Source organism: Sarcophilus harrisii, chromosome 3 (genome assembly GCF_902635505.1).
Source record: "Sarcophilus harrisii chromosome 3, mSarHar1.11, whole genome shotgun sequence".
Classification (NCBI taxonomy): Eukaryota; Metazoa; Chordata; class Mammalia; order Dasyuromorphia; family Dasyuridae; genus Sarcophilus; species Sarcophilus harrisii.
In genome coordinates this window covers 234,976,542-235,002,181 of record NC_045428.1, presented here as the reverse complement: position 1 = coordinate 235,002,181, position 25,640 = coordinate 234,976,542, and the positions used below count along the sequence as shown (strand labels likewise).

The 25,640-nt window shown below is 32.0% G+C and overlaps 1 protein-coding gene across 1 annotated transcript; it reads left to right on the top strand.

Annotated features, from left to right (window-relative positions):
• The first annotated feature begins 151 nt into the window (after positions 1–151).
• LOC100919666 lies at positions 152–25,312 on the top strand. The gene is made up of 4 exons (XM_012544384.3): positions 152–367; positions 1,329–1,449; positions 21,901–22,872; positions 25,076–25,312. The coding sequence occupies exons 1-4, from the start codon at positions 320–322 to the stop codon at positions 25,225–25,227; spliced, it is 1,293 nt and encodes a 430-aa protein (XP_012399838.1). The 5' UTR covers positions 152–319; the 3' UTR covers positions 25,228–25,312.
• Positions 25,313–25,640: the final 328 nt, after the last annotated feature.

Here is a 25,640-nt window from a genome sequence, read left to right as displayed (position 1 = left end):
TTTATCTCCCACTTTGGTCCTCGGCCCAAACAAAACAGACATCTTGCTGTCAAGGTGACCTGCTCGCTTTCACAGGGGCGGGGTCAGTCGTGTGACTCGGATGCGGGGGAGGGAACGGGGCTGCACGTCACAAGCGCCCTGAGTTGAGACGCCCTCCCCCACCCCAGAGGCAGGCAGGCTCTGGCCCCGCCCTCCACTTTGAGATTGGCCAGTCGCGCTCAAACCCAGGCGAAGGGACCCGAGCTCGAGCTAACTCTGTAAGAGCATCCAGTCAACGTCCTTTAGACGGATTAAGGTCGGTGCCCCCAACTCTGCTGCCATGGCCTTTTCTTCTGTCCTGAGACAGGGCCGCGGGGCAGTGTGGAAGGTAAGGCTGGGAAAGGCTTTTGTAAGTAGTGGGAATCTGTGGGAGCCTCCAAGGTGGGGAGCCCAGCAGGGGATCTCTGCGCTGGGATAAGAGACCCGGGTCTTCTCCGACGGGGTGCGTCGGGCTGGAGGAGGAGGGGGAAGGGAGAGAGTAGAGAGGGACGCTGTTCCTGTGCGCATGTGCTGCGGGGGAGCGAAGGTCACTCTCGGCCGGATGTGATGTCACGTGACTCCTGTCTTGCGTAACTACGCAAGTTTGATTTTGACGTGATATTTTGGTTCATTAAAAAGAGAACGCGTTCCACTTAGCCGGGGCGAGAACAGAAATTTCCTGTGCTATTTGACACCCTCTTCTTTAATTACAGAAACATTGTGTGACTTGTAGACGTCTTTGTCAGCCCAATTAGCTTATGATTTAACTGATTAAAATGTCTTTTATCTCCAATTTATTGAAGGGAGAAACTGAAGTCAGGTTTGGTTAAATCAGTTTACCCTAATTAATACCAATCGGTTTTTGGCAACAACACACCTTGTTTTACATAAGCCAGAGAGAAAGTAGATTGTTTTCCCAAAAGAGCCTACAATAGAATGTGAATTTGGGGTCAGTAAAATCTGGGTTCCTAAACATTAGCATAAAATAGTTTGTTAATTAGGGAAAGTAATAAAATCTGAGATGTCGAATCACGCAATTTGATTTAGAGCTTATAAATTTTTACAGAACAAGATGTGGGAGTTTTTTTAAAAAAACATTTTCTCTTTGTAAAGCATTTGATTTTTTAATTCACTCAAGTTGAAAGCAAAAATAAATGATATTTTGCAGATAAGCCTTAGATTTTTACCAGTAAAACGATATATTATACAATTTCTTTCTTATCCTCAGTACAAAACAGCAATAATAGCCAGAATAAATGAAATTAATTGGCTGAAATGGTAATAAGAAATACCTTTAATTATATTTTCAGACCACAGAACTAAAAGCATGGGGGCTTCGAGAATTTGCTTCAACAGTTTTTCTCTCTGCAAAATCAGGAGACAGTGAAAAGGAAAAACAAAAGAAGGCTAAAACCAAACCACCACCAGAATGTAAGATTTTTATGGTAACAAAAAGAAAATTCTGCAAATTATAAATAAGCCTGTGCATAAAATAGTCATTTAAAATAGCATTAAATTATTGTATATTGCCCAGGTTAAAGTCAGACATAAACTGTAACTGTAACTGAAATTTAGGACCTTGTAAGTCAGCAGTCTATTGATCTGTCATTCATCTTTTAGAACTGTTCTGAATCATTTCTTTGTATTCTAAGTGTACTATTATTGTATATTACAACATAGTATGTTTTATGCTTTCATTTCTAATGGAATCCTCTATTACTGAACTAGGCCTCTTATTACCCTGCTCTTTTTCTTCTAATCTTGAAATATTTGTAGCCTTCAAACCTTATGCATCATTTTTTTTTTTTTTTCATTTTTAGCCACTTCTCTTTAACATATATACTATTCTCTGGGTGTTCTTATAGTGTAAGGAAAAGATACACTTGAGATTCATTGTTCTGATGAGTCTCATTTTATTATCTCCTTCTTGGTTCCTTCTGTACTTGTAATTGTAATTGTAATTTACCTTTCCATGTAACCTTCTATGCTTTCTTCCCTTCTTTTTTTCAGTGACTTTCATGTTTAATAACTACCCATAAACACCTTTTTCCTTTCTTTCCTTGTAATAAATGTACAAAACAAATCAACAACATAGGTCATATTTGAAAATGCATAGCTAGTTATGTGTTCTGCTACTTTTACACCTTTCTCTTTGGGTGGAAGGTGTTTTTTCCTCAGTCATTTGAAGTTATTATTGGGCACCATTTGGTAATTTTCTGATCTTTTAAGTTTTTTTATGTTTTTTATGGTTCTATAAATTTTGCTCTGCATCATTCATAAGTCTCTATTTCTTTGTATACTTCATATTTCATCATTTTAAAGATAATGTTAAAATTAGAAATCTTCATTTTCTGTATTATGCTTAGGTTAAAGTCAGTAAAATTCCATTACATTCATCTAATAGTTTTTTTAGCCTTTCCCTGTTTGTTGGATACCTTTTTTGTTTGAATTCTTTACTAGAATGAAAATTGTTCTACAAAATATGGACACACACATAATCATACATATTCTTGTGACCTTGATCTATATCATTGAGTCTGTAGGTATATATAATTAGGTGATATTTTGAGTATAGTTCCATATTGCTTATCAGGATAGTTAAAACAGTTTCACTGTTCTATCAGCAGTTCTAGTGTATCTGACTACAATATACCTCTCTTCTATAACTATGAAGTTTATTTTCATTTTTTAAATTTTCTTTACCAATCAGAGAAGATATGAAGAAGGGCTTTTGGAGTAGTTTTGATTTTAATTTTTCCTACACTAAATATTAATAACTTGGAGCATTTTTTCATGTAGTCATTGGTAGCTTTCATTTCTTCATTTGAGGAATATTTGTTCATATCCTTTGAATGTTACCTATTGAGGAATGACTCTTATTTTTATACATCTGTGATAATTCTTTACCTTTTTGACATTTTTCAGATGGTTAATTCAAGAATTTAACATGATTTATCTTATGCATTTGTAATAGGAGGGAGAGAAAACATTTTCATAGATTCAGTAAAGCAAATTAAAAATTTCTTTATGTATCTTGGATACCAGACCTTTCCTTATCAGAGATATTCTGTCAAGATTTTTTTTTCCTTTTTGCTAAACTGCTGATGAGGTACCACTTCACACCTCTCAAATTGGTTAAGATGACAGGAAAAGATAATGATAAATGCTGGAGGGGATGTGGGAAATTAATGTATTGCTGGTGGAGTTTGGGAATTGATCCAACTGTTTTGGAGAACAGTTTTGGAACTATGCCTAAAGAGCTATCAAATAAGTCTGTATTCCAAAGAGATCATTAAAAAAAAAGGGAAAAAGATCCTCATGTGCAAAAATGTTTGTAATAGCCCACTTTGTATTGTCAAGGAACTGAAAATTGAGTGGATGCTCATCAATAGGAGAGTGTCTGAATAAATTATAGTATATGAAAGTAATGGAATATTTTTGTTCTGTAAGAAATGATGAGCAGGCTGATTTCAGAAACACCTGGAAAGATTTACATGAAGTAATTAATACAAGGTGCAGTGAGTAGAACCAAGAGAACATTGTACACAGCAACAAGATTATGTGATGATCAACTATGATGGACATGGCTCTTTTAAACAATGAGGTGTGATTCAAGGTAATTCTAATGGACTTGTGTTGAAAGAGCTGTCTGTGCTTGGTTTTTTCGTTATGGATTTTTTTTTTCATTTTTTGATCTAATTTTTCTTGCACAGCATGACAAATACAAAAATATGTTTAGAAGAATTATACACCTTTAACCTATATTGGATTGCTTGCTGTCATGTGGGAGGAAGTGAGGAGGGGGGAGAATGGAAGAAAAAGTTGAACACAAAGTTTTGCAAAAGTAAATGTTGAAAACTATCTTTACATGTATTTGGTAAAATAAAAAGCTGTTAAAATGGAAAAAAAATACATAAAAATGAAAAAGGCATGGGGTTGGGATATAGAGTATTGTTTATGAGGAGCATCTAGCAGCTATAAAGAATATGGAGGGGGAAGTCAATTCCAAGAAAACTATGGAAAATTAGTAAAGATATCGGGTTATGGGGGTCTTCAAATGACTGTTTTATATTTGATCTTAGAGGTATAATGGAATCAATGGAAGTTTACTAAGAATTAGACAGGGTTAGTGTTCTTGTCAGACTTACTCTTTTAGAGAATCTCTTTGGTGATTGAGTGGAGAAGGGATTGGAGTGGATAGGGACTTGAGGTAGGGAGAACAACTGGATTTCCTGGCTTGAAGAGATGAGAGATGAGGGTTTACACACACACACACACACACACACACACACACACACACTCTCAATATTTTATTTTTCAAAACACATGTAAAGATAGTTTTTGATATTTATTTCTATAAGATTTTGTGTTCTAAATTTTTTCTCTTCCTCCCTCCCTTCCCCCTACCCAAAACAGTATGCAGTCCAATTTAGTTTAAACATGTATAATCCTTCTAGATTATTTTCAAAGTTGTCACATCATGCAAGAAAAATCAGACTAAAAGAGAAAAAACCATGAGAAAGAAAAAGCAAACAAACAAAAAGCTGGAAATAGTGTGCTTCAATCCACATTAAGTCTCTCTGGAAGTGGATGACATTCCATTCTGAGAATATTGGAATTGTACATTTCAGGGGTTTATTGGAGTGAGTGCCTCTGTTCAGGAAGTTATCTTGACTGTCATTCAAACATTATTTGTCTTTTACTTCTCTTCTTCAGGATTACTTTTTCATTATGCCACATTTGTATTCCAGCTCTGTTCTCTACCTTTTTTTTTTTCTTTGGGGATACTTAGTACTTGTCCTATACATTTTTCTAATCTAATTGTGACATTACTACCTTCTTTTATCACTCTCTTTTGAAAAGAAGCTGTTTTTTGTTGAACCATTATGGAAAATTTTGATTTTCTTTTTTGAATAATTCTAGAAAATCTTGGATAGTGATTCAGTTTTTTTTTTGCTTTGTAATATTTATTATTAAAAGTTTGTAATCCTTTTCATGTTATTTTTCCTTATTTTAATACCATCTGTGTTAATTTGTCTTGTAAAACTTTTTAAATTTATTGATGATATCTTTTTAAATATCACTTAAGTTTTCCCCATATCCCTTCAACTTTATGCTCTCCTAGAGATCTTTTATAGCTGTATTTTTTAAAGAAAGACAATAAGAAAACGATTTGGCTATTTTAGTTATTACTTTGAAAAAAATCTGAAAATTATGCAGTATACCACACCCATGGATTTCTTACATCAGCAACGGAGAAATGTCTTTTCATTTGGGGCATACGTATTCTTTATAACATTGCAACATTTATTTTAATTCCACTGTGATTGTTGTTTGGTTCATTTACATTATTATAGTCATTGTGTACATTATTTTCTTGGTACTGCTTAATCTTCACTGTGTATCAGTTCATATAAATCTTTCTCATCCTTCTCTATATTTCTTATTCTTTGTTTCTTACATTATAGTAATATTCCATTACATTCAATATCACACTTTGTTTACTCATTCCCCAATTGATGGGCATCTACTTTGTTTCCAGTTCTTTGCTACCATGAAAAGTACTGTGAGAAATATTTTGGTATTTATAGGGATTTTATTCTTATCAGTGACCGTTAGTAGGATAGTCTCTGTATTAGTGAGTTTGGACATTTTATTCAATGTAATTACAAAGGTTCTTAGTCTTTTCTGAAATGATTGTACTGAATCACAACTCCATCAACAGTGCACTAGTGTGTCCTATATATTCACATCCCTCCAACATTAACTATTCCCATCCCTTGTTAATTTTCGCCAATTTTTGGGGGTATAAAGTGACAGTCACTCAGGTTTTAAAAAAATTTGCATTTATTTTATTCCTTGATTGGAAGTATTTTTCTTGTCTATTAATAATGTGTAATTTTTTTACAAGTATTTGTTCATAGACTTTGTTTGCTTTGTTCTGTTGTTTTTCATTTGTGTCCAACTGTTTGTGATCTTATGGGGTTTTCTAGGCAAAAATATTTGAATGATTTGCCATTTTCTTCTCCAGCTCAATTTACAGATGAGGAAATTGAGGCAAGCATGGTTAAGTGACTTGTTCAGGGTTAAACAAGCTAGTAAATGTCTGAGGCTGAAATTGAACTCAGAAAGATAAATCTTCTGAGTGTAGGCCTGGCTGGTGCTCTATCCATTAAGCCAACTAGCACCTAGCTGTCCTTTGACCATTTATCTGTTCAGGAATGGTTGTTCTTTAGGTTCTTAATTAAATTTTTTTTCCTCAAAATCTTTGGTGGTTTTAGTCATTTTCTCCTTTATTCATCCTGTCACTTACATTTTGACTTCTTCCCTTTTGATGCTTTGAATTCTGACTAGAGTATAAATTCCTTAGCTTCTCACACTAGGCAATTTACTTTTCATTGGTCTACATACTGATATTACTTATGGTCTGAAGTAGATTCTAGGTGGTTTACAAGGCTAATTCTGTTCCTTTCACATTGAATTAGTTTCATATAGGTTTTTCCAGGTTTCTCTGAAACCATCCCCTTTATCATTTTCTTTAAAAACTATATTTAAAAAATAATAAGTAAATAATACATATATACATTTATACATAAATACACACATACATATGTGTGCATATATATGTAGAATGGTTTATAAGATATGTGTGTGTGTGTATATATATATATATATATATATATAATATATTATATACATTCTATATTATATTACATTCTACTTACACACCCTAACCATTTTGCAATTGATAAGCACACTTTCAGGTTCTATTTCTTTGCTAATACAAAAAAAGATTACTATAAATATTTTTAAATCATTTATGTATTTTAATTTTTTTTTATTTAAACTATTTTGACTTTCAAATGCTCTTCTTCCCTCCAACCTTTTCCTTTTCCCCACATTGAGAAGGCCAGCAATGTGATATCAATTATATATGGGAAATCATGTAAAACATTTTCACCTCTTTGGAGGTGGCTAACATTTTTCAGCCCGTAATTCTCTTAGGTCATAATCTTGCTCAGAGTTCAGTTAAGCCTTTCACAGTTGATCATTCTATAATATTGATATTATTGTGTTCATGTTCTCCTACTCCTTGCTCATTTTACTTTGCATCAGTTGATAATAGCATCCTATGTTTTTTTTCTGACACCATCCTGCTTGTCATTTCTTACATAGCACAGCAGTATTCTATCACTATTATATACTTTAACTTGCTCTACCATTCTCCATTTGATAGGCATCTCTTCAATTTCCAATTCTTTGCTACTACAAAAATAACTGCTATAGATATAGATAGAATACATAGATAGATAGATAAAAACATATATTTTGTAATATGGAGCTTTTCTCTCTTTCTTTGATCTATTTGTATGGATCCAGCAGGCAAGTATTATGTGCTTAATTCATTCCATTTATTAGCCTCTCTGTTTTTTACCCAGTACTAATTTGTTTTTGGTTATTACATTTTTTTTTTTTTTGTATACTTTGAAATCTGATACTGCTAGGCCCCTTTGCTTCTTAGGTTTTTCTTTTAATCACTAATTTCCTTAATAATCTTGACATTTTGTTCTTCCACATGAATTTGTTATTGTTTTTTTTTCCAATTCTATAAAAGAAGGTTTTCATGGTTTGATACTGGTATGACTGAATAAGTAAATGAATTTAGGTATTATCATTTTGTTATACTGGCTTGGCCTATCCATGAAATTACTATTTCTTCAATTTTTTTTTCCAGGTGAATAATGTTTTATAATTGTGTTTATAAATATTGTGTGTTTGAAGGCAGATTTTTTGAGTTTTTTATTGTCTGTAGTTAATTTAAATATAATATCTCTCTTCCTGCCTACTGGATTTTGTTGGTTGTATATAGCAGTGCTTATTGTTTGTGTAGGTTTATTTTATATTCCATAACTTTACTGAAGTTATTTTGTTTTAGTGAATGTTTTAGTTGACTTCAGAGTTCTCTACATGAACCATTTTGTCATCTATAAAAACTGACCATTCCATTTCCTGTCATTATGCTTATTTCCTAAATTTCTTTTTTTTTTTTAATGTTACTGTGATAACTAGCATTTCTAGCACTACATTGGCAAGTAATGTGTTAATAACAGACTTCCTTGCTTTACTTCTGATCTTATTGGAAAACTTCTGATCTAGTTTATTCTTCTCATTGCAGAGTATTATAGTACTTGCAATTAGATAGATAATACTAATCATATTAAGGAAAGCTTCTGTGCTTTTCTAGTGTTTTGAACAGTAATTAGTATTCTGTATAATCAAAAGCTATTTCTACATTTATTCATGTAATCATTTGTTTTTTGTTGGTTTTATTTTATTTTGCCAATTATGTTTATAATTTTCCTAGCATTGTAGTAGTTTTGCATTCCTGATATAAATCCCGGTGAAACATAATGGATAATATTTGTGATGTGTTGCTCTAGTCTCCTTACTAATATTTAAAATTTTTGCATAAGAGGACAAGATTGTGGAGAAAAGGCAGGGATTCACCTGAGCTCTCCTAAATTCCTCTCCAAATTTTAAATAATGTCTCCAAATGAAATCTGAAATAGCAGAACCCAAGGGGTGAAACAACAATTTTTCAGGCCAAGACAATGTGAAAGGTCAACAAAAAAGGTTTATTATATTGGGATAAGAGTAGAGCCCATTTCAAAGCAGGTCAGTCCAATGCAGGCTACAAACCAGCAGCAGACGTGGGTGCCTTTATCAGCGGTGATAGCTATGGCTTCCAGAACTCAGTCCATAGATAATCAGGGGATGGGACAACTGGTGAGAACAATATTATAGGAACATCTTCGCTTGTATTGAGTACAGGACTATTGCATTGTCCCTACTCAGTTCTGGGTCACAGAATTGGGTCATAGTACCAGGAAAAGAAGGAGCACTAGCATACTTGAACTTGTGGCAAGCAAGGAAATGGGGATCCTGGTTACAGTTTCAGGGTAGAAAAGAATGCTTTTGATCACTTACAGACCAAAGCTCAGGCCAGAAGATCAGTGATCACATCTCTCCTTAGATCACACTACCTTGGAAGAACTGAACACTTACAGATCCTCAGAACTATCTCTGAGAATAGGAGAAAAAAAAATACATGTGACAGTTGAGGCAGTTCCTTATCTACCCAGGGAGCAGAATTCAGTTTTACTCAAGAAATAGACTAGAAAAATGAGGGTACAACAAAAATGAATCTGACAATTGAAAGTTACTATAGTGATAGAGAAGATAAACTCAGAAGCAGAAAAGTCAAAGTTGCTACATTCAAAGCCATCTAGAAAAATATGAGTTGGTCTCATGACCAAAATATTGCTAGAAGAGCTGAAAAAAATGAATTTAGGAATTAAGTAAGAGAGATAGAGGAAAAATTAAGAAAAGAAAAGCAAGAAAATTGAAGAAAATAATCAATAACTTGTTAAAGGAAGTACAAAAAAAATTGAAGAAAATAACACCTTTTTTAAAAATAGGCAAAACGCTAAGAAAGGCACAAAAATCCACTGAAGTGAACTTAAGGAGAATTGACAAAAAGAAAAGGATTTACAAAAATTCACCAAAGAACTTGAAAGGAAGAATTGGCCAAATGGGAAAAGTACAGAAATTCATTGAAGAAAAAACTCTTTAAAAATTAGAATTGACCAAATAGAAAAGGAAGGAAAAAAGCTCAATGAAAAAAATAAGCTTTTAAAAATTATAATGTAAGGAGAAATGGAGTCAAGAGAGAATCCAGGAACTTGCCTAAGCTTTTCCCAATTTCCCTAGGAAACAATGTTAAATCAGGCCTCTAAATAGATTCTGGACTGACAGAACCCACAAAAAAGAGTAAAACAATTTTCTTGCTTAAGATAACTTAGAATGACTTCAGGAAATAGCTGTCTTACTTGGGTTAAAGGGAAGGCTTTTAGCTACAGCATAATCAACAACCGAAGCCCCTTTATTCTGGCTTAGCCAACTGTGAGGCCCCAAGCCCCATCAGAGAAGGCAAATTGCCATCTCCAAAACCCTAGACACAACCGGTACAACAAGGCTACGCCACCCCACCACAGTGGACAAGTCTGTGTGCACCTGAGGTACAGAAAGACAATAACCAGACCCCCGAACTCCAGCATCAGAAGCCTGGGACAGTGACCTTTGTGCCAAGAGCACAGCTCAACCTTTTAAAAAACAAAAAGAGACCAAAGAAAGCTACTATAAGCGACAGAGAAGATCAAAACACAAACTCTGAAGAGGACTACAGTGTCAAAATACTTACATGTGAAGCTTCAAAGGGTAATATAAATTGATCTCAAGTCCAAAAAGTCCTTTTGACAAAGCTCAAAAAAGATTAAAAAAAAAAAAAAAAAAAACCACCACATAAGAGAAATAGAAAAAAAAAATTGGAAAGAAATGAGTTGTACAGGAAAATTATGAAAAAAAGAATCAACAGCTTGGGAAAGAAAACACAAAAGTTGACTGAAGAAGACAACTCCTTTAAAAAAAAATAAGGTTCAAATAGGGGTGGGAGGGAATCCATTTATGAAAACATTCCTTTATTATTTTTTTTATTAAAGCTTTTTATTTTCAAAACATGCATGGGTAATTTTTCAGCATTGACCCTTGCAAAACCTTGTGTACCAATTTTCCCCCATTCCCCCACCCTCTCCCCTAGATGGCAGGTAATCCAACATATGTTAAACATGGTAAATTTTAAATCCAATATATATATTTATATATACATTTATAAAATTATCTTGCTGCACAAGAAAATATCAAATCTAAAAGAAAAAAGAGAAAGAAAATATAAAATTAAAAAAAAATACAAGCAAACAACAAAAAGAGTGAAAATGCTATGTTGTGATCCATACAGTCCCCTCTCTGGGTATAAATGGTTCTCTTCATCACAAGATCATTATAACTGGCCTGAGTCATCTCAGTATTGAAAATAGTCATGTCCATAGTTATTGATCATCACATAATCTTGGAAAACAACTCATTTAAAAATAGAATTGGTCAAATGGAAAAAGGGGTACAGAAGAAGCTTAATAACTAACTAAGATGATACCTTAAAAATTAGAATTAAGGAAATGGAAATTAATGTTTCTATCAGACATCAAAAATCAAGTCAAAAATCAAAATAAAAAAATAGAAGAAAATGTGAAATAACCTCATTGGGGGGAAAAGTAGAAGAATAATATTCCATAACATTCATATACTAAAACTTATTCAGCCATTCTCTAACTGATGAGCATCTATTTAGGTTCCAGTTTCTTGCCACTACAAAAAGAGCTACCACAAACATTTTTGCACACGTGGGTCCCTTTCCCTCCTTTAAGATCTCATTGGGATATAAGCCCAGTAGAAACACTGCTGGCTCAAAGGATATGCATATGTACAGTTTGATAACTTTTTAAAAAATATCTTTTTATTCACAAAACATATGCATGAGTAGTTTTTTCAACATTGACCCTTGCAAAACATTCTGTTCCAAAATTTCCCCTCCTTCCCCCTACCCCCTCCCCAGACGGCTAATAGTCCAATACATGTTAAATATGTTAAATTATATGTTAAATCCAATATATGTATACATATTTATGCAGTTATTTTGATGCACAAGAAAAATTGGGTCTAGAAAGAAAAAAAACAACCCTGAGAAAGAAAACAAAAATGCAAGCAAACAATAACAGTAAAAGTGAAAATGCTATGTTGTTGTCCACACTCAGTCCTCTCTCTGGGTGTAGATGGCTCTCTTCATTTCTGGATAATTGGAACTGGTTTGAATCAACTCATTGTTGAAGAGAGCCATGTCCATCAGAATTGATCATCGTATAGTCTTGTTGTTGCCATGTATAATGATCCCCTGGTTCTTCTCATTTCACTTAGCATCAGTAAGTCTCTCCAGGCCTCTTTAAAATCATCCTGTTGGTTATTTCCTACAGAACAATAATATTCCATAACATTCATATACCATAATTTATTCAGTCATTCTCCAGTATGGGTATCCATTCAGTTTCCAGTTTCTAGCCACTACAAAGAGGGCTGCCACAAATATTTTTGCACATGTGGGTCCCTTTCTCTCCTTTAAGATCTCTTTAGGATGTAAGCCCAGTAGAAACACTGCTGGATCAAAGGGTATGCAGAGTTTGATAACTTTTTGAGCATAGTTCCAAATTGCTCTCCAGAATGGTTGGATTCAAGACTAGTAATTCTTGATAACTCTATCTCTATTAGGACAGTTAGAAAGGTAAAAAAGGATAATACTGGGAGAAGAGAAAAGGGAGAGGCAGGAATAAGATAAATTACTTCACATGAAGTGGCACAAAAAGCCTATTAACAGTAAAGGGAAAGGAGGGGAACATATTGTTTGAACTTTATTCTCATCTGATTTGGTTCAAAGAGGGAGTAGCATACACACTCATTTGGGTATAGAAATTTTCTTGTGTAGGGATGGAAAGAAAGAATAGGGAATCCTGATAGAAGGAAGGGCAAGTTGAGGAAGGTGATGGTGGTAAGAGCAAAATCCTAATAATGAGGGACAGGGTAAAAGAAAAGTATAAATAGGTGGAAAATAGGATGGAGGAAAGAAAATAAGCAGTAATCATAACTAGAAATAGGGATGGAATGAACTCTTCCAGAAAACAGAAGTGGAGAGCATTAAAAGCCAGAATCTTACAATATGATATTTACAAGAAATACATTTGAAGCAGAGAGATAACACAGAGTAAAGATAAAAAGTTGGAGCAAAATCTATTATGCTTTGTCTGAAGTAAAATAAAGCAGGGCTAGCAGTCATCTCAGACAAAGCAAAAGCAAAAATAGATACAGTTAAAAGAGATAAAAAATAAGCTATTTTCCTAAAAGGTACTATAGACAATGAAATAATATCAGTATTAAATACATGTACCAAATGGTACAGCATGCAGTTTCTCAGAGGAGAAGTTGAGTTACAGAAAGAAATAGACAGCAAACACTATATTAGTTGGGTACCTCAGCCACCATCTCTTAGAACTAGAGAAATATAACCACAAAAATAAACAAAGTTAAGGAGGCAAGTAGAATTTTAGAAAAATTAGAAATGATAGACATTGGAGGAAACTAGATGGGGATAGAAAGGAATATATACCTTTTCTCAGTGGTATATGGTATGTACACAAAAACTGATCTGTTAAAGTATAAAACTTTACAATCAAAAAATTAGAATGGGGCAAATGGAAGTAAATTGTTCCATGAGACATCAATAAAACAACATTGAAAAAAGTAGAAGAAAATGTAAAATATCTCATTGGGGGGAAAAAAACTGACCTGGAAAATAGATCCAGAGATAATTTAACTCCTCAAAGAGATCCCAAAATGAAGATTCCCAGGAATATTATAGTCAAAATTCAGTATTTCTCTCCAGCCATAGTTAAGATAATATATAAGATTTAGCAACTGTTACATTGAAGGATTAGAGGGCTTGGAAGATGAAATTCTGGAGGACAAAGAGCTAGGATTACAAAAAAGTTTTATCTTCCCAGCAAAACTGAATATAATCCTGTAGAGGAAAATTAATATTCAATGAAATAGAGGAGTTGCAAACATTCTTTATTTTTTAAAAAATCTTTTTATTTTCAAAACATATGCACGGATAATATAACATCATTGAAACCTTACATAGCCTTGTGTTTCAGATTTTCTCCTCCTATCCCCCACTCCCTCTCCTAGATTGCAAGCAATTCAATATATGTTAAACATGTTAAAATATATATTAAATACAATATGTATAAACATTTATACAATTCTCTTGCTGCACAAGTGAGTAAGAAAACAAAATACAAGCGAACTACAAAAAGAGTGAGAATGTTATGTTGTGGTCCATATTCAGTTCCCACAGTCCTCTCTCTGGATGGCTCTCTTCATCACAGGATCATTGGAACTGGCATCAATCATCTATCTCATTGTTGGAAAGAGTCATTTGGTATTTAAACAATACTTAGAGAAACATAAAAAGCTAAATGGGAAAGAGAACTCAGGAGGGATTCAATAAGGTTATATTGTTTACATTCCTTTAATGGAAAACTGAATTTTTAACTCCTAAGAACTTTCTTATTAGGACCGTTAGAAGGAATATATAAAGACCGAAGACACATAAATGAATTGAATGTAATGGAATGGCATATAAAATAAAATTAAGGTGAGATAGAGGATTACACTGGGAGAAGTGGAAAGGGAGAGGTATAGATTTTCTTATATAAAAGACATGGGAATTGGTGTGGGGGAGTACTTGAACTTTCATCAGGCTCAAAGAGGGCACAAAATACATACTTATTTGGGTATAGAAATTTATCTTATCCTACAAGAAAGTAGAAAAAGTAAAGGTGGTGTATCCCCCCCAAAAAACTTTTTTTAAACAAAAAGGACTTAAGGTACACAAATATTTATTTCATGTCTTTTTGTGATGGTGAAGAATTGGAAATTGAGCCATTGGGGAATGGTTGAACAAGTTGTGATATATGATTGTGATCAAATACTCTTGTATTAGTACTATAAGAAATGAGGAGAGGGTAACTCAAAAAAACCTGAAAAAATTTACATGAACTCTTGCAGAGTGAAATTAGCATAATCAGGAGAATACTTGTGTAACAGAGTAACAGCAATATTGCATAATAATTACCTACGAATAGCTTAACTATTCTCAGCAATACAATATGGATCTATGATAAAAAATGCTTTCTAACTCCAGAGGAGCTGATGGAGAATTGAATGCAGATCAAAGCATACTTTTTTAAAAAACTTTTTAAATTCTTGGAATTTTTTGGGGGGGGCGGAGGGGGATCCATGTTTACTTTTATAACATGACTGATATGGAAATAGGTTTTGCATGACTGCATAATTATAATATATGTCAGATTGTCTGCCTTCTCAGTGAGATGGGACAAAAGAGGCAGGAAGAGAATTTGGAACTCAAAAAAAACATTTTAAATGAACTTATCTCTAGTTGGTATAATGATATTAATTCAATTTTGTCTGTGGTATCTTTTTAGCAAAATGCTTATCTTTCTTTTCTGTATCTCTTTTAAGTCTGGTTTTGTTGTGATCATGATTGTCTGTACCCCTGCCTTTTTTATTTCAGAATTCAGAATAGATTCTGCTCCAGTCCTGTAATTTTAACTCTGTGTGTATCTTTCTGTGCCAAATGCTTTTCTTGTAAACAGTATAATATTAGATTCTAATCTATTAAGCTGTCTTCTGTTTTCTTGAATGAGTTTATCCCATTCACATACATGGTTATGATTAGTAAATATGTATTTCTTCCATCCTGTTATCTTTCCTTAGTTTTCTGTTCTCTCTCTTTTAAAAAGAGTTTTGTTTCTGATTGACCATCCTTTAATCTGCCCCCAACTTTATCTTTTGCTCTCCCCTTTCTCTTATATCCTTTCCCTCTTGTTTTCTTTTTCATTCAAGTGTATATTTCTGTACCCAATTGTGCCTGTATGTCTCTGTATGTATGTTCTTCCCTTCATTGATCAATTTAGTTCATTACAACTGCCACTCTTGTCTTCTTGATTTTCTCTTTATCCTCTCATTCCAGAATGATGTCAGTCATCTTGTTTGGCTTCTGCTTTGTAATTCAGTTAATCTCTACTGTTTTATGTGTGACTTCCCTTTCTGATTTAATTTAAGATGATAATAAAATATATATTTCTTTCTTATATCCTTATGTTTCCTTTTTTCTGTCCCTTATTCCCATTCCTTTATAAAAAAAGAAGGGGAAGGGTAGAGGAAAAGAAAATTTTTTCAGTTAACAGGTCTTTTTCCTTTATTAAAAAACAAAAGGCACTGTAACATATGCAGTTAAGCAAAACAAATTCCCATTAACATTTCTAAAATACATAGGTTTCATTTTGTATCCTGAGTCTATTCTTTATCAGCAGATGGTTAAGTATGGTTCATCATTGCAGATTCTTTGGAATCATGTTTGATAATTGTATTGATCAAAGTTCTTAAACCTTTCAATTTTTTTTTTGTTTTTACATTTAGTTAATTATTGTATAAGTTTGTATCATATATTGCTCTGGTTCTGCTCGCTCTTATCAATTCCTATAGGTCTTTTGTTGTCTAGCTACTTTTTTATTATTTACAAAAATTTTGTTATTTTATTTTGAATTTTAAAATCTCTCTCTTCTCCATTCATTGAGAAGACAAGAAATGAAAAACAAATTTCTGCATTAGGTGCATTAGGCTTATTTAAAACCCTTACTCCTACTCCTTTAAAACAAAAACAAAAAAAAGAAGAAATGGAAGAAAACAAGCTTCTCTCTGTACTCTTAAGGCTATCACTTCTCTATAGAGGTGAAAAGGATGCTTTATTGTGTGTCCTTTGGAATTGTGTTTGGTTATTGTATTGATTAGAGTTACTAAGTCATTTAAAATTATCTTTACAATATTGTTACTATATAAATTGGCCTCCTAATTTTGTTCATTTCACTTTGTTGTATTGTTTAGTTATTTAGTCACATTCAACTATGTGTGATCTCTATTGGCATTTTCTTGGCAAAGAAATTGGAGTGATGTGCTATTTCCTTTTCTAACTCATTTTACAGATGCAGAAATTGAGGTTAACAAGATTAAATGACTTGGCCAGGGAACCACAGTTAATAAGTGTCTGAGGCTGAATCTGCACTCAGGTCTTTCTGACACCAGGCCTAATACTCTATCCACTCTACTACCTAGCTCCCTTACTTTGCATCCCTGTTTCTAAAAACTCCCTTTAATCATTTTTACAAACCAAACTTATTCCAGTTATATTCATGTAATTTGTTCATCCATTCCCCCTTAGTTTCCAGTTCTTTGCCACTAAAAAGAGATGGCATACATGTTTTTGTACACTTAAATACTTTTGTCCATTCTTTAATTTCTATAAGGATGTAGGCCTAGTTATGAATAAGAGGGATGAGTCAAAAACTGTTCTAAAATTGAAGATGATCTGTTCCTACTCCTTTGCTCACCTATCCCAGAATCTCTTAAGAGGTTTTTTTTTAAATCATTCTTTTCTACTTTTTAATTATTATTTTACAATAAACCTTGTGAAAATTCCCCTTCTGTTTTCTACTCTCTATTTCCATATTTTTTTTCCTTGTATTTCTAATCCATACCCTCTATGTGAGAGTATATTTAGGAGTCTGTTGGATTTGGTATGAGATAATGAAAACCTGGCCTTCCCACTCCTTCCTCTATATTTGTGTCTTATTCTTATACAACCTATTTATTTGAAAAAAATATATTGCTCCTCTCTCTTATTCATTAATTCAATTTTTTATATCTTCCCCTTATTCTTAGAACTAAACAAATTAAATGCTAACAAGGAGAATACAGCAATATATCACAAAGATCATACATGTGATCAGGTGGAATTTATACTAGGAGTATAGGTCTGGTTCATTATTAGGAAAATTGTCAATATAATTAGCCATACCTATAACAAAAACACAAATTCATAAAATTATACCAGCAAATACAGGAAAAGCTTTTGATAAACTACAGTATCCATTCCTATTAAAAACAGTAGAAAGCATATCTAAAAGCCAGATCAAGCATTATCTGTTACAGGGATAAACTAAGATCAGGGGTGAAATAAGTAAATCCATTATCACTATTAACTATTAATTATTAGAAATGCCAGCTTTAGCAATGAAACAAGGGAGAAAAAATGAAGGAATGAAAATAGGCATTGATGAGCCAAAGCTATTTATTAGTTTTTGCAGTGATAATAGTGATTAGAGAATTCTGGAGAGTCAGTTAAAAAACCTAGTTAAAACAATTAACAACTTCAGCAAAAACATTTACAAGATTTAAAATAAATCTTCATAAATTATCAGCACTGGCACAGTGGATAGAATGTTGGACTTAGAGTCAAGATGATATCTTCCTGAGTTCAAATCCAACCCCCAACACTTATTAGCTGTGTAACCCTAGGAAAGTCACTTAACCCAGTTTGCTTCACTTTACATCTGTTCAAAGATTGGGGGAGGAAATAGTAAATAACTTAAGTATCTTTGCCTACAAAACTCCAAATAAGATCAGGCAGTCTAAAATGACTGAACAAGAAGAAAAAATCATCAACATTTCTATATATTACCAACAAAATTCAGTAGGAAGAGATTGAAAGAAATTCCATTTAAAACAATTGCAAACAATATAAAATACTTGTCATTTACCTGATAACAAACATAAGGACCAAATAAATACAATTACAAAACACCCTTCATGCAAATAAAGACAATTAAATTATTGAAAAAATTTATTAATGTTCATGTGTAAGTTAAACCAATGTGTTAAAAATAACAATTTTGCCTATATTAATTTACTTCTTCATTGTCTTGCCAATTAAACTACTAAAGTACAATTTAATAAAGTGAGAGAAGTAATCATAAAATTCATCTGGAAGAACAGGTCAAGATCAATGGAATAAATGAAAGAAAAATAACAATGTGGTAGAAAACAGTCTAGAATGCCTGATTTTAAACTATATTACAAACTGGTAATTATTAAAACAATCTGTAACTGGCTAAGAAATGGAATGGTAGATCAGGCATATAATACAAGGTAGTAAATGACTGTAGTAATTTAATATTGAATAAATACAAAAATCCAATGTTGGAGGCAAGAACTTTTTGACAAAATTTGCTAAGTAAAGTAGAAAGCAAATTGGAAGAAAATAGGTTGAGATCAACAATTCACAACACATGCAAAGATAAGGTCAAATTGGATACATGACATAAAAGCTGATATCAATAAGTAAATTAGGGGAACATGGGAAAATGTATCTGTCATATCTATAGGTCAAGGAAGAATTTATAGCCAAACAAGAGATGGAAGAGATTATAGGAAGTAAAAGAGATAATTTGGATTCCATGAAATTAAAAAAATATTTTACACAAACAAAACTAATGCAAGCATAATTAAGAGAAATAATTGAACAACTCTGAATACAAATTGAACTGTACTTTTAATTTGTTATTTTTATTGTTTTATTATGTGTTTCCTTGTGCAATGTTTTACATGATCTCATGTATAAACAAAGTCAAATTGCTTGCCTTCTTTGGGTGGGGCAAGAGGGAGAGAATTTGGAACTTAAAATAATTTTTAAAAAATAAGTCAACCAAGAGAACTTGGAATATATATGATCCTCATGATCCTCTCTTTATTTTTTTAAGGGAAACGTTTGTGTCCAAAAAACAGAGAGAGGATCATGAGGAGCAAAATGAATAATTTTAATTACCTTTAATTAAAAAAGATTTTTTTACAAACAAAACTAATTCAGTCCAAGTTAGAACAAAAACAGGAAACTAGGGAAAACATAACAAATTTCTCTGATAAACGCTCCATTTTTCAAAAACATAGGGAAGTGAACCAAATTTGTAAAAATATGAACCATTTCCCACTTGATAAATGACCTATGAATAATAGTTTTCAGAAGAAATCACAGTTATCAATAGTCACACACAAAAAATGGTTAAAATCACTATTAATTAGAGAAATGCAAATTAAAACAACTCTGACATATCATCTCACACTATCCAAGTGATTAAAATTACAAAAAAGGAAAATGACAAGTGCTGGAGAAAATATTGGAATTTTTTCCATGAAGAAAAATGCTGTCCATCTTCAAGAGACAAAAACTAAAATTTTTACATCCACATTGAAGCCTATTTAAAAAAAAAAAATTGTTTTTCTTGTGTGTGTTTTCTTTTGCAACTTGGCTAATCTGGAAATATATTGCATTTAATTTCACATGTGTAATCAATATATTGCTTGCTTTCTCAAGGTGTGAAGGAAGAGTGGAAGAACATTTTTAACTGAATTTTAAGTGTAATTGACAAATATTTTGTAAAAATTTTAAAAATATACATATATGTACACATGTATCTAAAAACCAACTAAATGAATAAACTCATGCTGAAGTTCTATTTTTTTTGTTTGTTTTACCTTCCTTTTTGATAGTTGAAGAAATTAGTATTCTGTAGAAATACTTGTTACTTCTCTCTGTATTAGAATGTGAGCACTTCATCCTTTCCAGTTCCTCAAATGGTTATACCTTTCCAGGTTTCTCTTTTGTGGTTGCATTTCAAAAGATTCTAGTCTGTTCTAGACTTTTCATAGGAATATGGGAAAAGTCCACTATACTAGTAAAAATTCATTTTTCTACCTTTAAAGTTATACTTAGTTTTTCAGGTTGAATTGTTTGTAGTTGTAAATCTTTATGTATGTATGTATATATGTATGTATGTACATAGTTTTTGCCTTTTGGAATGTTTTCTTTTTAACTTTTATTTATTTTTTTAAAAAAATATTTTTATTAAAGCTTTTTATTTTTCAAAATATATGCGTGGACAATTCTTCAACATTAGCCCTTGCAAAACCTTGTGTTCCAATTTCCCTCCCCTTCCTCCCTGTCCTCCCCTAGATGGCAAGTAGTCCAATATATGTTAAATATGGTAGAAATATATGTTAAATATATGTTATTGTCGTGCCGCACAAGAAAAAAAGAGAAGCAAAATAAAATGCAAGCAAACAACAACAAAAAGAGTGAAAATGCTATGTTGTGAACCATACTCAGTTCCCACCGTCTTCTCTCTGGTTGTAGATGGCTCTCTTCATCACAGAGCAATTGGAACTGGTTTGAATCATCTCTTTTGGAATATTTTCTTAACTTTCTGGTACCCAAGTTTCTTGGTATTTAAAATTTCTCTCTCTACTGGTCTTTTTTTTTTTTTTTTCTATGACTTAGAAGTTCTTGATTTTGGCTATGAAAATCCTGGGCATTTTCAGTTATGGATTTTGGGAGCAGGAGATGATTTATGAATTCTTTCCTTTTTTTTTTTTTTTTTTTTTTTACTTCTGATTCTCATAGATATTGATAGTTTTCGTTCATAATTTCTTGAAATATGGCATCACAGTCACTTCTTTTAAGTTTGATATTTCTTTATCTCTCCTTGACCTGTTTTCCGGGTTTATATATATATATATATATGTTAGATGTCTTAGATTTTCTTCAATTTTTCCAGTCATTTAACCTTATTCTACTATTTCTTTTTATTCTCTTGGAGCCATTGAGTTGTTTGCTTCATTTCATTTTTTAGAGAGTAAATTTATTGTCTAAGATTTCTTATTTTCTGTTGTCAATTATTTTTTCCTTTCACTTTTATTCCCTGACTTTTTTTCATTTCTGATTTCATTTCTTTATCTCATGCTTCAATTTTTCTAGGAACTTAAGTCTTTGTGGTCAGACCATTTTTTTTTCCCCGAGACTCTGCTTAATTCTTTTGTTGCTGTGTTACACTTTTCTGAGTTTCGTTTTTATAAAATTGTTCTTTAACCCAATAATATTTGCTCTCTGTGTTTTGTATCTTATGCTATTTACTAGTATTTTACTATAATGGTAGAAAGTATCTGGCTAGTTGAGTAGGAACTAACTCATTCATGGTTGTTTGTTGTTCCTATGGCTATGTATACAATTTACTAAACCATTTTTCTTTCTACTGTTAAAGAAAAGTATTTCAGTAAAATTTGTTATTGTGTAATATATATTCATAGATTTTAATTTTTTTGCTGCTTTTTATGTTGAACTGCTTTCCTTTGAATTTTTGTTTATTATTATGGGGGCAGTCCTTTAGATATACACAAATGAATATAATATAAACATTAGGTTGAAAATTAATTTTAAAATATCCTCCTAGTATAAATATTATTTGATAGCTGAGTAAATAATTTTAAACTGACTTTCATGCATTTATATGTATCTGAGTCCTCTAGGCTATGGTTTATTTTACACTTTTAAAACTATTTAAAACCATATTCATATAAAAATTACATTGGAAAAAAAAGATTAATATTCCTTTTTATGCCATTTCCTAGATGTAGTGACACCAAAGGAAGGGGACAAGCTATTAACAGTCCCAAGAGCTGAATTTCCTAAAAAATTATCATCACCTAATTCTTATCCATCAGCTGTGAATAAAGGCAAGATCATAGTTAATATTAACTCTAATGACATCAAACAACAGACAGATGATGAAGAAAGTGGGAAACTTTTGCCAGTAAAGACTGCAGTAAAATTTCCACAAAAAGTTGCAGCTTCACTCAGAGCAAAGGATACTTACTTAGTAAATCGCCAAAAGATCCAGAAACCAGCTGAAGTTGATTTAGCATCCTCTTCATCTGACTCAGATTCTGACATAGAAGATAGTATCTCTGAAATTGTTTTGAAACCTCAGATTGCCATCAGAACTAAAGGAGACCTTCCACAAGAAGATGCTTTTGAGACTAAGACCCAAAGAAATTTGAAATTAACCAAGAAGACTCACTTCCAGAAAGCACACATGGACTCTTCACATGTGGAGAAACCTCATAAATCAGAGATGAAATTCATTGTTGAGCCATCAGAAGCCTATAAAGAGCCTAATATGCCCAAATCAGAAGTAATAGATTCTTTTAGAGAGCAAAGTACAAAAGAAGCACATTTGCAGAATTCTTTATTTAAGGTGGATGAAATGACTAAAAAACCCCAAAAGGTAATTGAAATTCATAGAAAGTTATCTGACCAAATGGAAGACGGGTCATCAACCCAGTCAGATCTGGGAACAAAATTGTTGATAACAAAAGAAGAAAACAGGGAAGAGAAGCCAACAGCTATTGATTTTACAACAGATCATTTAAAGAACAAAGACATTTTGGAGGAACCCATCCTAAACTTGGAAGCATCTCTTCCTCAGACCAAAGAAGACATCTTAGAGGAAAATATGTCTGCAGAAAATACTGATACAAAGGAAGAAGTAGAAGCCTTTCAAGGGGGCGCAGTGCAATTGAAAAATCAAGTCAACATACCGGGTACAATTTTAATTTGTGATTCAAAGCATTATTATGCCATTAAGGGGATTTCATAATCAAAAGGATTATTTTAAGTTTATAAATAATCATATCTTTTGTTTTATTGCATTCTGTTACCAAAAAATGGCTTCTGAGAATTTCTCTGGTTAGCAGATCTATTCATCTTTTTGCCAATTATCTTATACTTTGGACAGTTCCACAATATTTTTAATCAAGTATCCTCTGAATTGGATGGGAATACTAGAAACTTTGGAAATAAGATTAATTATATTGTGTGTTTTTTCATTTAGCAAAAGTATTGTTGGAAAAGGAAGCTATTTACAGAAAATACTTTTGAGGACATATGTTTCTTCTAAGAACTTTTTTCTCCCCCTCTGTTAAATCTAAAGAAGACATGATAATTTAAAAGGGGAAAATGTATAACAATGACTTTTTATTTTTATAGTAATAAGTTTTTTTAAATTCTGAATTGCTTTCAAAATAATACAGCTATAATCAAGAATTATTTGAAGATTTAACTATGCAACAGTGAAGACACTGGATATATTTAGTGTTAAATATCTTAAAGCAAACTTTGTCATATTTAATTTAACTTAGATGTAGAAAGCAAAGGAACAAAGACTATGGTGCCTGGGTTGAGACAATATGGTCTAATAGAAGTGGAACATCAGAGTGAAAATTGGTAGGAATCTAAATTCAGATCTTCTGTGTCATTCTTAACCAAGGGTGTCAAACAGAAGAGTAAGGGGCACTAAGGCTCTAAAAATCCCTCAAGTAGAACCTGATTAAAATGTAATTAGGAATATTTAATAAAATAAAAATACAATACAATATAAAGAATGTTAATTTGTGGTTTTCTAAATTAATGTGGGGTTCTCTGGGGAATAGATTATATTTGAGTTTAATACCACTGTTCTAGACAATTCACTTAATCTGAACCTCTCTTTCCTCTCTAAAATGGAGAGAATAATACTGCTTACAACTATATCACCATGTTCAGGAGAATCAAATGTGAGACTACATATATAGCAGGCATTTTGTAAACCTTTAAATTCTATATAAAAGTCAGGAATTAATTTCACAAAGATATGTTTCTTGGCTTCAAGAAATAGAAATTAAAGATTTTAAATAAAAATATAATGGATCATATAACTTTTATTTTTATTTTATGCAGCATGCTCAATTTCTGGAAAGCATATTATTTCTCAGTTTCCAGTGGATTTACAACTAGCAAGAAATTATGAAACTATTTAAATGTTTATTTGAATGAAGGAATGAAAAAAGCATTTATTAAGTGATTACTACATATAATGCACTGTGCTGTGCCTGGAGACATAAAGAGAAAAATATTATAATTATTGTTCTCAATAAGCTCACTTTCTAATGGGGAAGACTGCAAGTATAAAAAGAGTCAGATGAACAGATGAAACTTTGAATGGGGGTGGAATGGGAACTATTGTTTATAATATTTGTCAAATTATTATTCAGATATTTCACTGTGTATTTCTGTATTTTTTTGAATGAGGAAGTAAAGTTTTATTCCATACCATTCAAAAGAAAATTTGGAAAAGCAAAGAACACAGGCAAATCCAGTGGTTTTTATTAACACTAGTGATTTGGGGAATGAAAAAAAAAAAACTTATTATCTTATCTGTTCATTTTAATTATAACCAAGAAAATATTTATTGAAAGCATTTTCATATAAGCATATTCATAAAAAATATTTATTGAAAATTACTGAAGAAATTTGTCTAAACGTTCTATACTCATTGAGACTAGAGAAAAATAGTTCATCTTTTGTTGACTTTTTGAAAAAGAAATTCTACTTTTTTAACTGCATTTTTATGCTAAATAAGTATCAATGCATTTGCTTGGCTAGTTTATGAATCATACAGCTATATATTATTAGAAATATGAGGTTATTAATAAGGCTAATTGTAATGATGTAATCCAATTATAGTAATCTAATTTGATATTTGAAAGTCATACTTTTTAAAATATAAGTTTAATTTCATTTTGCTCTGAACAACTTTTTTAAAATAAGCATTTTAAAAAACAATTTAGCAATTTTTAATTACATTGTACTAAATTAGATTTTTGAAGAATTTTAATATTTTAAGTTGCTTTATACCTTAATTGACTTATTCAAAAAGTATTTGATTCCTCTATTCTTAAACTCACTAGCTTTATTTTTCCTCCACAGACAGAGAAAGTGCTGAGGCATTTGATAATTCTACCTACAAGAACCTTCAACATCATAACTACAACAGTTACACTTTCTTAGATTTTAACCTGGATCTCTTGAAATTTAGATTGCCTCAGCCATCCTCAGGACGAGAGTCACCTAGACACTGAGTTAAAAGAAAAATTTCAAGTTTCTCTGTGATTCAACTTGTGAGTTGCTGCATTTTCTCCTCAAATAAAATCAATTCAACAGTAACTTGTGTTAAAATATTATTTGCCTTCATCCTTTAAAATTAATGGAAAAATCTTTCTTGTGATTATTAAAATAGTTTCCATTTTTTTTGAAAATTCAAGAAAACTCTGACTACTTATTCATTGGGAAATGGCTCTTGGTCTTTCATATGTGTATCTTGGATTGATATATACCATATTAAAGATATTTAATGAAAAAATTTTTTTCAACAGAGCCTTATCCTAGGCATTGTTGATTTTTTTTTGTGGCAAAATCTTATCAATTTCATTTAATCTAAATAACCTTGTTTTATGTTTTGTTATTTATTCTTTGGTTAAAATTTCTCCTAGTC